This window comes from Schistocerca serialis, chromosome 5, assembly GCF_023864345.2.
Source record: "Schistocerca serialis cubense isolate TAMUIC-IGC-003099 chromosome 5, iqSchSeri2.2, whole genome shotgun sequence".
NCBI lineage: Eukaryota > Metazoa > Arthropoda > Insecta > Orthoptera > Acrididae > Schistocerca > Schistocerca serialis.
The window spans coordinates 834,587,010-834,603,280 of record NC_064642.1 but is presented as its reverse complement, the minus strand read 5'-3'; the positions used below and the strand labels follow the sequence as shown (position 1 = coordinate 834,603,280).

The 16,271-nt window shown below is 43.0% G+C and overlaps 2 protein-coding genes across 8 annotated transcripts in view; one reads left to right on the top strand and one right to left on the bottom strand.

The window, feature by feature from the left end:
- LOC126481515 (52 kDa repressor of the inhibitor of the protein kinase-like) overlaps nucleotides 1-8,608 on the bottom strand; it is a 152,290-nt gene extending 143,682 nt beyond the window's left edge. The window contains exons 1-3 of the mRNA XM_050105313.1: nucleotides 8,367-8,608; nucleotides 8,067-8,264; nucleotides 7,359-7,466 (exon numbers count right to left, since the gene is read on the bottom strand). Coding sequence (XP_049961270.1) covers nucleotides 7,359-7,466; nucleotides 8,067-8,264; nucleotides 8,367-8,464 — 404 coding nt within the window. The 5' untranslated portion in view covers nucleotides 8,465-8,608. The remainder of the gene's footprint in view (nucleotides 1-7,358; nucleotides 7,467-8,066; nucleotides 8,265-8,366) is intronic.
- Nucleotides 8,609-9,178: 570 nt separating this feature from the next.
- The window catches only part of LOC126480707 (ribosome-binding protein 1), a 347,820-nt gene continuing 340,727 nt past the window's right edge, over nucleotides 9,179-16,271 (top strand). For 2 of the 7 annotated variants that reach the window (XM_050103956.1, XM_050103952.1), the window contains exons 1-2: nucleotides 9,179-9,933; nucleotides 10,819-10,977. In XM_050103956.1, the coding sequence (XP_049959913.1) occupies nucleotides 9,592-9,933; nucleotides 10,819-10,977 (501 nt within the window). In that variant the 5' untranslated portion in view covers nucleotides 9,179-9,591. The remainder of the gene's footprint in view (nucleotides 9,934-10,818; nucleotides 10,978-16,271) is intronic. The other 5 variants (XM_050103955.1, XM_050103953.1, XM_050103957.1 and 2 more) reach the window with 3 other exon arrangements.

Genomic DNA, 16,271 nt, shown 5'->3' with positions numbered 1-16,271 from the left:
GGCGAAGTAGGAAGGTTCGATCCCCTCCCCACAACGTACCGCTAAGAACACGGAGGACATGTAGGGAACGGATACAACGGGCAGCCAAATATGACACATGTGGAGACACGCTAAGTTTCCTGCAAAATGTAAGACCTAAAAATTTTGTTGTCTCCATCAATGGGAGAGCAACGGGAGCGAGATGTAAGTACGGCGGGAGAAACTCTTTGTAGCGCCAGAAGTTAATACAGACCGTCTTCTCGGCAGAAATACGGAAGCCACTGGCGACACTCCAGGACTAAAGACAGTCAAGACAACGCTGAAGACAGCGCTCCAGGAAACATGTACGCTGCGCGCTGCAGTAGATGGTAAAATCGTTCATGAAAAGGGAGCCTGATACATCAGCCAGGAGGCAATCCATTATTGGATTGATCGCTATGGCGAAGCGAGTGACGCTCAAAACTGAGCCCTGTGGCACCCCATTCTCCTGGCGAAAGGCGTCAGGCAGGACAGAACCCACACATACTGTGAACTTTCGATCCATTAAAAATGCACGAATAGAAAGAGGGAGGCGACCGCGAAGGCCCCATGTATGCATGGTGCGGAGAATGCCCGCCCTCTAACAGGTGTCTTAAGCCTCCTCCAAATCAAAGAACACAGCCAGTGTCTGGCGCTTCTGCAAGAAGTTATTCATAATGAAGGTTGACAAGGTAACCAGATGGTCAACAGCAGAGCTGCGCCTACAAAATCCACATTGTACATTGGTAAGTAGGTGTCGAGATTCAAGCAGCCAAACCAAATGAGAGTTAACCATTCATTCCATCACCTTCAGACACAGCTGGTAAGGGAAATGGGTCAATAACTGGAAGGCAAGTGGTTGTCCTTCCCCGGATTAGGAATCAGGACAACAACAGATTCGCGCCAGCATGTGGGAACATGACCCTCAATCCAGATGTGATTATAAGTACGAAGAAGAAAGCCTTTACCTGCAGGAGAAAGAATCTGCAGCATCTGAATAGAATCAGGCCCTGGAGCGGAGGACCGTGACCGGGCAAGTGCATTTTCGAGTTCCCGCATGGTGAAAGGGGCATTATAACTTCAAGCGAGCACTGCTCCCGCTTTCAATAGGCGGAGAGTCATCGTCCATTTTTTCAATAGGTTTGTCGGCCACCATGTTAAGATCGTTGGGAGGGGGATCTTCCTCCGCCGGTGAGCGGCCAGATGTTTGGCTACCAGCGGTGCGGCCAGGTGAAATGGATGACGGACTGGGGTGGCGACCACTGGGTGGCACAGGACAAGAAACACGCCATGGCAGAGGAGGAGAACTTTTCTTCCTATGAGCCTTCCTGGAAGGTCGTTTAGTCGAAGTACTGGTCGATGGCTAGGAGTTCGGGGTGGTCGAGTGATCTAGTAGATACCACACCATGCGACGAATTCAAAGTGCGGTGAGCCTCCACCCAGACAGGGAATGTGTACAGGAGTGTGGCCCAAAGGAGTTTTTGTGCCTGAAAGGCGCTCTCAGTTTCCAACAACAAGGTACCGTTATGCATCCTGGTACAAGACTTGGCAGGTCCGGCTATAGCATCTATGCCCTTCTGAATAACGAAAGGGTTGACAGATGAAAAATCCTTTCCGTCCTCAGATCTAGAAACTATGAGGAACTTAGGGGCAGGCGGTAGTACTTTTGTCACTGGTGGCTGGTCAAGTTTCCGTTTTTGGACAGAAGTTGAGAGAGAAGAAGACAAATCCATTGCGGATGAATCCCCATGATTGCCAGCGTCTCCGATGGCGCGCTCCTTCCTTGTGGGAACCCTCTCAGAGGGCACTCCCGCCTTAGGTGAATGTTTACACCTCAGGTCACACCTCCCGAGAAATGGACGGAGGGACCAATCGGCACGGTCGGAAGGTGTCAGCTCGGGTAATCACCCCTCCCCAGGCCTGGCCTTTACCAGGGGGTACGCACGGGCCCTACTTGTCTAACCAGGGCGGGGAATTACGCTTTACCCCGTCACCACCGGCTACACGTGCGAACGCATGGGTCGGCCTTCAGGCTCGCACAGGGAGGAAAGAAGAATAGGGGGAAAAAAAAGAAAAAAGGGGGGGGGGGGGGGGGAGAGGGATAGGAAGGACAGACTGTCTCAAACACCGAGGCGGAGACCATAGGGTGGACAAGAAGGCAAGGAGAAGAAGGCAAGGTAAAAAGTAAGGAAGCTAGTGAGAGAGGAAGGACAAAGAAAGGAAACAAAGAAAGGAAGAAACCAGAAGAAACGAAAAACCAAAATGACCACAACTGTAAGTCCGGATGCAGGCGCAAACTACCCCCTTGAGGGGGACGGACTCCTTTTAGTCACCTCTTACGACAGGTAGGAATACCTAGCGCCTATTCTTACCCCAGACCCGCAGGGAGATGTGCGGATGTACTCAAGAGCACGAGATATGCCTGACAGCTCTGCAGTGAAAACACTGCAACCAACTGGCAATGAGTGCTGCTCAATATGTCCTCCATAAACATATGCAAAGCGTACGTGACCATCAGCCATTGACATGTCGGTGTAAACCGCTTCAGAGCCCCGGAACATGTCAAGAATCAAGAGGAAGTGATAGCGGAGAGTGGCGGGGTTAATGGAGTTCTTAGGGCCATGCAAATTATTGTTTTTGTCAACATATCAACTGCATACATAGTTCACGAGGACTTACTAGCTTTTATTGATCAGGAATATGTAGCCTATGAAGTATTCGAACATATTCAACATATTGCTCAAGGAGAAGTTAAGCTTTTCCCAGTGTGTTCTATGCTCTAACTACTCGCAAGAATGTGGCCAGATAAAACTCCAAATTTCAACAAGTAAACCCCTGTCATTTTCAAGGTACAAACTGGAAAATGCCTTAAAATGAGAAGGAGGGTTACCTCTCAAGATACTGGTGGTTTTCAACTTTATCGGTCAGCACCCTGTTGAGTTATTCAAAGAAGATAGTTAATTGTTTGCTTGTTCAATGGATCACAAATGCATTCTCCCACTGTAATGTTGAACAAATTACTTTAAACTCATAATGCCTGTTGACACCGAAAAATAACACACACTGACAACTTTTATGATAGTCTATTGCACTTGTCTTTGCTACCATTAATTCTTATATATAACACACACAAAATTCAAGCTTTTGCAACCCACGGTTGCTTTATCAGGAAAGAGGGAAAGATGAAAGGATGTGGGTTTTAAGGGAGAGGGTAAGGAGTCATTGAAATCCCGGGAGCGGAAAGACTTACCTTAGGGGAAAAAAAGGACACACACACACACACACACACACACACACACACATCTGCACATATACAGACACAAGCAGACATTTTTGTCTGCTTGTGTCTGTATATGTGCAGATGGATGTGTGTGTGTGTGTGTGTGTGTGTGTGTGTGTGTGTGTGTGTGTGTGTGTGTGTGTGTGTGTGTTTATGTGTGGTCGCGTGCGCACGCGTGTGTATACCTGTCTTTTTTTCCCCCCTAAGGTAAGGCTTTCCGCTCCCGGGATTGGAATGACTCCTTACCCTCTCCCTTAAAACCCACATCCTTTCGTCTTTCCCTCTCCTTCCCTCTTTCCTGACAAACCATTGGTTGCGAAAGCTTGAATTTTGTGTGTGTTTGTGTGTCTTATCAACATGCCAACGCTTTCGTTTGGTAAGTTACATCATCTTACAACAGTCCAAGTCACAATAACTGACAATTATTGCAACCATTTTCAATGATCTTGTCGTTAGACAATCATCATTTTAAGAAATATTGTACCTGACGCCTTCAAATAACTGTCAGCTGTTGCAACTTCAAACAGACGATTGCTGTGGAGCAGTGGACAACTCAAAGATGTGAAGTAAGATTTCTCTCCTGTCGGTGACTGATCGAAATCAGTTTTAAAATGTATTATTCCCTCATAGATTTGATTCTATACTACAATGTACCAAAGGCAAACAAACCTAATTGTCACCTGCAGCAGCACAGTTCGGCAACGGCCGCACTCTGTTGGCACGCATGCACAGACCTCATCTGCTCCAAGCTTCCCTGTCGCTCTGCCTCTATGGGCAGAAACACCGTCCTATGGGACATCGGCTATAAATTTCATTTTTACAGTCTCTGGTCCTAATTGAATATAATTTATATGTATTTATATGGAAAATTGGACCCCAACTTCAACTTACACAGTAATAGTTTGGTCCCACATGTCACATAAGTCCAGGGTATTACTGCATTTAAAAGCTTTATCAGGTAAGGCAAACAATGCTTGAACCTTAGTTGCTTCAAGAAGAATCAGACAATGTCACTGGAACTTCTATAACGAACAGGTAGTGACCTCTCTTATTACAATGTGTCATAATGATCTCAAACATAGTGACAACATACAGGTAGTGTCATTCATTAAAACATTATTTGGATGAGAGAGAGGAATCTGAACATCCTATGTCAATTAGAGTGTCATGTTGCACTGCAATAACAGAAGTTATAGACGAATTCATCTCACTGACACATAATTAAAGACATACAATACAGACATTTTTGTGTCTGCAAACATATGTACAAGCAATTCTGCATACTACTAAAGCAATAAAAGATCCGTGTCAAAATGCATAGCTCCCAGTCTGTCTAAATCTAGGGCATCATTTGCACAGACAATTGGCAAGATAGTTTTTGTAGGGTACAAAAATAACCGAGGTCAGAAGTGCCCATATTATAATGTTAGAACAGTAACAAGAAAAAGGAGTTAAAAGCAACTACACGTTAAGCCCAATCACTAGAAGGAAAGCGAGCTAAAAACAAGGACTTATTCTTGGAGAAAGGTCCACAAAATATGCCTTAGAGATAGTGGAGATACTGAACCAAAGATTAAATGTTCTTTGCCATACCGTATGATGGATACAAAGTAAAATGTAGCGACATCCTACACTTCATTCGCTAAAACAGCCGGTAACTCAGATGCAAACAAACACAGGAATGTAAGCAGCTAAAAATGGGGCATTTGGTCAGGAAATGGTGAACCGTCAAAGGTTGACGACAATGAGCACAAAATGTTGAGGGATCACCACTTAACAAACAGCAATGGCTAAAATGACAGAGCCCAATAGGCAACCTAGCTAAAATGATCTACTCATGGTGAGATGACTATGAGGGGGTCAACCAAACCATTGAGAGAGGTTTAATTCCCCAGAGATTCTTCTTATGAAGAGAAGACCAGTGGCAATGCCAAAGTGGCACCATCTGCTGATAGATGGCAACACATATATCAGTAGAAGGAATGGAAGAGCTACCAGGCTGACATAGGAGAACGGTAGCCTTGGCAGCAGCCTCACTGTCCATCAGGCAGATGTGACTAGGAACCCACATGAACATCATAAAGGCTCCCTCAACAATGATCAAGTGGAAGCTTTCTTGGACCCACTGCACTAAGGGATGGCGTGTGTACAGCACACAGAGGTACTGAAGGGCACAGGGAGAATCAGACTAAAGGGTGGCCAGTTAGAGAGTGAAGAGCTAACTGCAAATATTGAGCTGTATCCTGGAAGCTAAAACCGAAAATGGAAAGTGCCAATGACGAAGGCACATCCGACACCAGAGTCAATTTTAGAGCCATCAGTGTACACAAAGGTACTATTGCTAAGCTACGTGCGATGGTCAAGAAACTTACAGTGATAGAGCGCATTCAGAGTAGTTTGGGAAGCAAATGAAGTGTAAGGAACATAAACACAGACTGCTGCATGAAGCCAAGGTGGTGAGAGGTTCACACCCATGGGGAACATGGCAGGCAACAACAAGTTAAGCTGCCAGAGCAGTAGCCGAAAGTGAACTCCGGAAGGTTAACAGAAGAACGGCGCACCCCATACTGGCAGTCAAGGAAGTCACTGAAAAAGAGGGCAGAAAAATGACATCACATCTACTGAGAACATCACACCAGTATGACAGTGGCAGCTTCTGCAAAGACACACTCAACCGGACTATTGTGAAAGACACCAGTGGCAAAACATATTCTACAATGGTGGATTGTTTTAGGATGTCATAAAATTGACAGAAATGTAGATGAATAAACAAAACACTCATAGTCCAGTGTAGAACAGACAATGGATTGGTACAAATGGATGATGGTGGTCCAATCCACTCCTCAGAAAGTACCACTTAGAGCTGGCAAGAATGATTAGTCTGTTTGCGAAGTGCTTGTTCATTTTGAAGTGTTCTACTTAGTGCTTCTGTCCACAATATCTGGTGACAATGTAATATAATGCGACACATTATGGACACCCATATCATAATATTATCTTAATAAAAATAGGTGATTTAACTGATGGTAAACTGGCAAATTTAAAGTCCAATAAGCTACAGAAGTTAGCACAAACTGAGATTTACAATCAAATCTTTAATAAGGAAGATGGTGACAGTAATGGAATGGTACTTTACACTTCACTGGCATAGACTACATTATCTACAAAATCCAATAACTTCTACAATTTCAGATAACTGGAACAAGTTTAAAAATATGTTATGCTTTTACTGTTATACTTCCTGAAATTCTGTGGTCATACTATTTAGACATACAATAAATTAAAAAAGAAATGTCTTCATAGTCACCAAGCATCATCCCAAATTTCAAGAACATTTTGTTTCCAAACACTTGTATATGAATTACTATTTTCTATGCAAGAAAGTGTTATTAGAAGCCTAAACTGTGAATATATTGCACTGTAATCAAGTGTACCACACCTAAGCATAATAAGCTTTCCAACAAGACCGTCAAAATATTTCAATGATATTTGCTGACGATTGTTGCAACACAAGGGTAACAAGTAGACACAACAGCAGGTTACTATTGTTATGAATATTTAGATACTTTCTATGCAAATCTCTTATTTTATCAGTGTTAGGTTTTAGAAGAGCAAAAAAGGGAGCAAGATCATGATTAACAGCTTGAGAATGACAATGTCATTAGTGACTAATCCCACGATGGATAGTGCATGGTTGGGGAAGGACAGTAGTACAGACCTCTTCAGATGAACCATCAATAACTGATTTAACAAATGTGTGGTAAATCTGGACCTACACAGCTGTACAGGGAATAAAATCCTATTCCTCATGAAGGATAGCCCCTACTTCTTTCATTTTTGGTGTAGCGTACTGAATACCACAGCAAAATAATCTAGGAATAAAAATACCAAGATTAAAAAAACTGTAGGAAAGAAAAAAAGACTGAACAACTGAAATTGGAACATGATCCACCGATGGCCTACTCTGGGGAAACGGGGGAGGGGGTTGTTAAATAAAAAAATAAGCTGTAGTAGGATAATATACAACATACAAGCAAGACAAAATCAAAAATCAGATCATCTGAAACAAATTATGCCTTACACTTCCTGTTCTTCTTCTTTGATTTCCCCTCCTCCATATTCCACAATTTCCTCTTCACTGGCAGAGATGGTATAAGGAATAACTACTACTTCAGGGCCCATTGTGTTCCTGCATCACCAACAATTAAAGCATTGCCATTAACACACATTAATCAACTTTATGAAGTACCATATTAATCTCATAAATAAAGAAACCTGTGTAACAAAATCGTAAACTGACATATACAATGTAACAATCTCTAAAACAAATAATAAAGATTATACTGATCTTCACTCGCGAAGATATTCAGAAAACGTGGAAAAATGAGACCCAGCAGTATGACAAGACACAGAAATTACGACCTGAATCTACGAAAGCAGATTATGAACAGCAGTCATGAAAGAGTAATATTTACTCTTTAAAACATTTATAAAACTTTTTATGCAATAGCCTTCACCAACTGACTGGCATGGCTAATGTGTAAATTTCAGGCAATAAAATATGACAATCAGAATACTATCTCTAATAGAACTAAGGCGGCGTGGACGAGTAATAAAATATTTAAAATTTGCTACTGTTTAAAAATGTGCACAAAATTTTCCGCTCTGGTACTCTATTACTGTTATTTGTGTACTTGCAATGTAGCGTGTCGTTTCGGAAAGATGTTGACAAATAATGAAAATTTAAAAAAATGAATGTACTATGATAATGGCGCCACACTTGTCTTACCCAGGTTTATCGAGATTTAGAGTAGACGTAATGTCTTCAATAAGAACACTTGGTTCAGCGTTAGGTTTTAGAACATTCGGCGATTCGAATGCGTCTTCACTGAAATGTCTTTCACAGAGGTATAGCGTACGGTGAATTTCGCTATACGGTTTGCCAAGCAAGTCAAATCTGTTGCATTTCTTAATCCACAGTTCACATCTGCAAAGAAATAATCATTTGCGGGAAATTACTGCATGTCAACATTTGATACCATAACCTACAAAATACACTTAAACACAAATCTTCCAGTTCGAGACATACATTTCTGCGTCCTCCGGGAACGGGAAAAAGTGTAGTTCCAACGTGTCGTGGTTGCCTTCATGAGCTACGCAAGACTTTAAGGCACAAGATACCGACATTTCAAACCAAAACAAACGCTTATAAACATTATCCAATATACTCAACTACAATCACTCCATGTTGAGCAAAGATCTTCGGAATCTTCAATTCTTCTTGATTTGCAGTGCAACGTATTAGTACTACAGAGTACAGCACAACCAAAGAATAATGGCGGACCAACAATCGAACTTCTTCGATACTAATCTCACCGCTTAGTTATGATGTATCGAACTTCATTATTTCAGTCAAAATTCCTAGGAAAGCAGTCTCTAGTGGTTTTTTTTTATTAGAGCCTTCTGTGTTCAAAGGATGTGTTTCGTAGCGAGTAACAGAGTGTAATCAAAGCATTTCATATTGTAATATTTCTATTTTATTATTTCTTATACTAAGTTATTGTATAAAAAGTAGCAATAATATTTCTGAGAGATAGTCAATAGCTTATCGTCCTACACCTTTAAGTATAACTAATTCTTTCAGATATCTGACACGTATTTAACTATAGAAACTTCTTTTACGTGTTAGATCTAGCGCCACAAATTAGTCATAAAAGACTTGATCACACGCTCAAACACACAAAAATTACTTTCAGTGTATATCGTTTCTGTAAATCAATTTCACTTATTTTATCTGACTATCCTTCTAGCAACGTTTCTCTTATATCTTTGTATTAACCCTGGAAATACTATCGTTGGTTATGTTTCTAATGACGTTTTTGATTGGGTGAGACGCTTCAGGACGTGGCATTTCTTTCCTCACAAGTCTACCAATCAGCTGGTTGATTACAATTCGGATAGGCGTGTCTTTTGCGTTTACGCGTATACCTTTAATTTTAGCGATAGAGGTACACATTCATTCGCGTCGTCGTAATCGTAGAGAAGTGAGGTTAGATCATATGTAATAGTTGCGCCGTGTTTACAAACCAAATCTAGAACAAATTATACATTTTCCTGATAAACCATCGTCGCCTGCAAGTTGTACTGCAGAAATTGGTTTCCGTACGTTCGAAGACGTGGTGAGTCTTGTAAGTCGAACATCAGTTGTAAGGAGGAAGCTGACAAGAGAGAAAAGGGCTATCCCCTGCTGATAGTTAAAAGAATACAATTCACAGTACAACACTGAAGTTAATATTGCCAATCAGGAGCCAAAAATGGATTTATACTCCACTGCTATATGTTTTGGTGTGGCAATCGTGTCTGCAATAGTTGTGTATGTAGTGACTGTTTTCACAATGAAAGAAAAAACCTATGAAGAGGCAATAGCAGAACAGAGAAATATGCCAGAAGAGAAACTGCTTTTGGGCGGTAGTACCAAAGACAAAAACAAAGAGAAAAAGCAAAAGAAAGCTGTTAAAAAGGTGAAAGAAAAAACTGCTGAACGGGAGAAGACTGCCCATTCTGAAGCCCAGACAAAATGTTCTTCGCCATCTCAGAAAGTACACGTCGAATTTGGGAAGCCAGAAGCCGAAGTACTACACGAGGAGGTAACGCAGGTAAGACTTCTTTTGTGATTGCTAAACGACAAAGTGCTTTACGCTTGTTTGCACGCCGGACAAGTTTATAGAATCATTGAGAGGGAGATGACAATAATAGGGTTTTAGTTGCTTTTTTTGTGAAGGATATGTCTGTTTACGCAGGGCTGTCAAGCTCGTGAATTTTAGTTTTGAGGATTGCTAGCGCCATAAAATGCTTAGTGCTCAGGTGTACTACAAATAAGGCAACAGGGTCTTTTTACAAAAACAATCTGTATTACTTCGCTAAGCATGTTAAAAATCATTTGCAGTTAACTTTTTTAAGCTCAGGTAACAAATATTGAATGTGGACTATTTTAAGTGCAATTCACTACTGTGGCAAAAGATCCCATTTGTTGCTCTACTAGTAGGGTTTTGGTATTTCTGTTAATCATTGATATTGTTTACATGCTTTAGTTAATGTTGACTCAGGTGATTTGTACATTAGTGATTCAGAAAATAGGCTATTTAGGTATGTCAAATTTTTCTGTTCCAAACATGAAGTAACTTTTGCCAATTATGGTTAGCAATATCTTCAATGTACACAATTCTCATCTCTTTCAACTAGAATAGTTTGCATATTGTATGAGAGGCCAGGGAGATGTGTACTGTGGTACAGGAATCATTTTACTTGTATTCGTACTGTTAAACTGCATGCTCCTTCTGGGAATCATTTCGCCAATTGTTTGTGGTAGGCTCTTGTTGATGGAACTTCTTAATTCCTCAGGATACTTGTTTTATAGCATAGTCATAAAAACAGTCACATCTCAAATGTCTTAGACATTCTTGCTTTTGTTTGTCTCATAGTGTCTCTTTGCTTGGGATGTGGGTATAAACATGACATAGCCAGATGTACTGTATTTGCAGGATGATAGTAAAAAGAAGAAAAAGGTGAAAGTGAAACCAATATTACTGAATAAGACTGAGCCTACAGTCGTAGCTGATGCAACTGTAGAACCAGTCGCTCAAAATCATTTTGAAGAAATTCTTCCAAAAGATGATCTCCTGCTTAAACTCAAAGGAAGTGTGAGTCACTATAAACTATTTGATGGCTTATGACATCCCTCAGCCTTTTGTTGTTAATTTTGCTGTGTGTCAATATTTGCATGTCTTCGTTCTGTTAATAACTATTCTGCTCTGTTTAAAAATATGTTGATAGGTGATGGGCTATCACTGCATTTAATAGTATCTGGCATGGTGTGGTTGTGTGTAACTTTTCCAATCACATTGCTTTTACTTTTATGAAAAATTGCACTTGTTTTGTGGAAGGAGAGCCATCTCACAATATAGTACAAATTTGTAGTGTTTATCAACAGAGTGTCAGCACCACTCACTACAAACACAGGTCAGATTCACAGCAGAATACCCCTATATGTCACTAGTGTATCAGTGTGTGTGTGTCTGTGGGGGGGGGGGGGTTTACACCACTTATGCATGGAGCAAGTACTGCAGGGTGAAGGAATAATATATTGGTCTATTATTTTTCGTTCCTTTCTCCTTATAGGTGGAGTCAACTGTGATATTTTCAAATAACCTCTACCTATTCCATGTAATATACCAAGTGAGGCCCAGTGGTCATCACAGTAGACTAACATTCAGAGTGACAACAGTTCAAACTCCCATCCATCCAGATTTAGGTTTTCTGTGATTTCCCTAAATCACTTGAGGCAACTTCAAAACATTACTACTTAATAGGAAATACCAACCACCAGAACTGTTTATAACCTATAGGCACAGTGACAAAAATGTAAATTAAATAGCTAACATATGTACATATTTCAGGCCACTGATGATACCTTGCAGAAAATAAAGGTGAAATGCGTATGGCACTAAAATTGTGTTTTATCCAGTTGCTGTCAGACGGTCCATAAGTAAAAAAATTATCAATAAACCGTAATATTACATGCAACTGAGGAAGACAGGACTACAAAAAGTTGAAGATGTCGATACAGCTATGTCAAGCATTCCTTGTCAATGTGTACAACAGGTTCAAGAAAATACATCTGAAACTCCATAAAGGGAGCAAATAAAATTCAACAAAACATGCAAAAAGAAAGATTTAATTCCAAGTTACATTAATGTAAAGGTTAAAAACAGTTCTACAGTGGCACAAAAGTCGAAATCATTTGCAGAACGATATTGGTTACTACATGAAATTAAGATGCTCTATTTGAAAAATCAGCACCTAAACATGATGCTCTGAGACTCGTCTAGAATTGGCAAAAAACCTAGGAAACGCCGCAGTTTTCATGGCACTAGTAGAAAAAACTGAACACAGCACATACACAGCAATGAAACATTTACAAAACAAACATAAACAGAAGATAATGAAACTAACAGTAAAAAAGACGCAAAAATACATTTACATTTTAAATGTGAAACCACATGAACACCAACACACATTCCATCCACACTTAGTTAACCTAACACAGACAGAACTACACGAAAATGAAAAAAATGCTCTTGGGAAAAGGTTTGAAACACTGCACCAATAGCAAAGTAAACAATCATTACATAGAAAATCTCATAGTAGAAACTGAACACATCCTTACACGTGAAGAACAACAAAATAGTTGTGAAATAAACATAGGGCTGACAAGAGAACTAGTAAAAGAAGAAATAAAAGGCATAATAAAACAAACACAGCAGACACACAATAAGAACAACCAAATAGAAGCAGCCACGATGAAGAGGTTAAAACAAAAGTTAACAAACGATAACATTTTAATAACAAGAGCAGACGAGGGAAATGTAACAGTACTCATGGATAAAGAGCAATACATCACTAAAACCAAGGAATACATAAACACCAATGCCATACAAAAACTTAAGTCAGATCCAACTACACGATTCCAGGCAAATGTGAAATGAACACTGAAAAACATTGAACACACACTCACAGACAAACAGAAATACTACTTAACACAGAAAAACCCACAAGCACCAACACTCCGCAGTCAACCGAAAGTACATAAAGATGGAATGCCAATGAGAGCTGTTGTCAACTTCAAGAAAGCCCCAACATACCGCATAGCCAAACACCTCCAAAAGCTCCCCCCAGGGGGTCCACAACCCTTTTGTGGACACGTGCGTAGCGAGCACGAGACCCCGAGCTAATGTGGCCCTCCTCCCTTTCCGGGCTGCATACCTTCCCTTTCCGCATCCTTCCCCCACCCCCCCACCCCACCCCCATCTTCGCCCCCCGCCCCCCTCACCTCTGGCTCTTTCCTTCCCTTTCTCCCCCTCTGGGAGTATGGTTTGTGCCTACATCCGGAGACGGACGCTCGAAACTGTTACAAATTCCTTGCTTTCTACACTTGCAAGTCTTCGTCCTTCCTCTGTCCTCCTCTTTTCCTTCCCTCTTCTCTTTGCCCTTTTCTCCGCTGCGACGTTTGAGACCCCTCTTCTTTCCTTTCCCTATCTCTTTTTTTTTCCTCCCTGTGCGTGTCTGAAGGCCGACCCACGCATTTCCATGCGTAGCCGGTGACGGGGTAACGCGTAATTCCCCGCCCCGGGTAGACAGGTAGGACACGTAAGTACCCCCTGGTAACGGCCAGGCCCAGGGAGGGGTGATTACCCGAGCTGATACCTTCCGAAAGTGCCGATTGGTCACTCCGTCCGTTTGTCGGGAGGTGTGACCTGAGGAGTGAACAATCACCTAAGGCGGGAGTGCCCTCAGAGAGGGCCCCAACAAGGAAGGAGCGCGCTATCGGAGATGTCAGTAATCATGGGGGATTCTTCCGCAATGGTTTCCTCACCTTCCACTATGTCTGCTCACAAACGTAAGTTCACTGAGTCTCAGCCACAGACAGTTCTTCCATCGTTGCCACAGTTCCTTGTTGTATCTTGGTCTGACGAAGGTCACGACTTCTCCACGGTCAACCCTTTCATTATTCAGAAAGGTGTCGATGCAATTGCAGGTCCTGTAAAGTCTTGTTCCAGATTACGGAATGGCACCTGTTGTTAGAAACAGTCAGTGCCCTCCAGGCACAAAAATTGCTGCGTACTTCTCTGCTCCACACCTTCCCTGTCCGGGTGGAACCGCACCGTACCTTAAATTCCTCACGTGGAGTCGTTTATACACGCTCACTCGATGGATTGTCTGACGAAGAAATTCAGCACTACCTGTCTGACCAGGGCGTAACGGCTGTTCATAGAGTTATGAAAAGGGTTGACACGAACATCACTGTCTTCTTGACATTTGACAAAGTTCAACTCCCATCGAAAGTCAAAGCAGGCTATGAGATAATTTCCGTTCGCCCTTATGTCCCAAACCCTACGCGTTGCTATCGGTGTCAGCGGTTCAATCACACCAGCCAGTCCTGTTCCAATCTGGCCAAATGTGTTACGTGTGGCAAGGATGCCCATGAGGGTGCTTGTCCACCTCCATCCCCCCGCTGCATCAACTGTATGGGTGACCACGCTGCTTCCTCTCGAGATTGCCCCGTTTTTAAGGACGAGAAGCTCATCCAGGAAATAAGAGTGAAGGAAAAGGTGTCGACCTTTGCTGCTCGAAAATTATTCGCCAGCCGACAGCCCACCGTGCCTCAGACAGGAAAATACAGCACTGTCCTTGCTTCTCCTCGGCCAACAAAGGAGGCGGCCACGCAGACTTTCGACCTCACCTTTAGTGCCACGGTCGTCAGATCGATCAGCGCAAAGATCGCCCGTTCAACCTCACCACTTTCGCCTGCCCACTCTATGGCTCACCCTTCGTCGGGTTCTGCTAAATCTCGAGCTCAAAAGGCAGACACCAAGACCTCGAAAAAAGAGCATACTCGTGAAGAGTTTTTACGTACCGCAACTTCCCAACCATCGGTTCCTCCTCGTCTAAACATCATACTTCCAAGAAGGCTACAAAGAAACCCAGTTCCTCTCCTTCTCCGCCAAGGCGTGTCCTATCTACAGCACAACCTGGCGGAAATCGCCCTCGGCCGTCTTGTGTGTCGCCGAGGCGCACTGCTGGTGGCCGGTCAACCGGCCGATCGCTGGTGGCAGGAGCTGCTCCTGACCAACCTATGGGTCAGGATCTTCTGCCTTCGGCTGACTGCCATTCCATGCTGTCGGTCGCAAGCTCTGAGCAGTCGTTGAGTTGACAGCACCCTTGGTCACATTCCTCCATTTTCTGTTCACCCTATGTCCATTCTCCACTGGAATATCTACGGTATTCGAGCCAATCGGGATGAATTGTCGATCCTCTTAGGATCCTACACGCTGGTCATCTTCTGTCTTCAGGAAACAAAGCTGCCTCCCCATGACCGCTTTGTTCTCCCTCATTTTCAGTCCGTCCGATATGATCTCCCCTCTGTTGAAGGCACTCCAGCACATGGGGGACTCATGATTCTTCTCCGTGAAACTCTCCATTATTACCCAATCCCTTTAAACACTTCCTTCCAAGCTGTCGCCGTCCGTCTTTCCCTTTCCGGATACACGTTCTCTCTTTGTACTGTATACATTCCATCGTCCACACCAATGGCACAAGCTGATCTCCTTCATCTTCTTGGTCAGCTTCCACCCCCCTATTTGCTGGTTGGAGACTTCAATTCCCACCACCCGCTTTGGGGATCTCCACATCCTTGTCCACGTGGCTCACTATTGCTCGACGTCTTCCACCAAGTGGATCTAGTTTGCCTCAACACTGGGGTCCCTACATTTTTATCTGCCTCCACGACAAATTTATCTCATTTGGACCTTGCGGTCGGTACTGTTCCGCTAGCTCGGCGCTTCGAATGGTTCGCCCTTGATGATACATACTCGAGTGACCACTTTCCATGTGTCCTTAGACTGCAGCCTCAACTGCCATACATGCCCAAGCTGATTGGACACTTTTTTTCGTCTCTAGCGACATTCGATGACTGTCACTTTCCCAGCGTCGACGATGAGGTCACCCATATTACCGACGTTATTCTTACAGCTGCGGAACATTCAATACCACGCACCTCCGAACTGCCCCGGCGCCCCCCAGTTCCTTCGTGGATCGAGGCATGCCGTGATGCAATACGTGAGCGGCGACGTGCTCTCCGCGTTTTCCGCCACCATCTTACTTTGGCCAACTGTATCCGCTATAAACAGTTCCGTGCGCAATGCCGTCGTGTCATCCGCGATAGTAAGAAGGCAAGCTGGAAATTCTTTATTAGCTCATTTAACACCTTCACTCCCTCCTCGGAAGTTTGGAGTCGGCTTCGACGGTTCTCAGGCGCGCCTAGTTTCACCCCGGTCTCTGGGCTCACTGTCGCGCATGATACATTCGTGGACCCCGTCGCAATTTCTAACTCGTTGGGGCAGCACTTTGCTGAGATTTCGAGCTCTTCAAATTACCC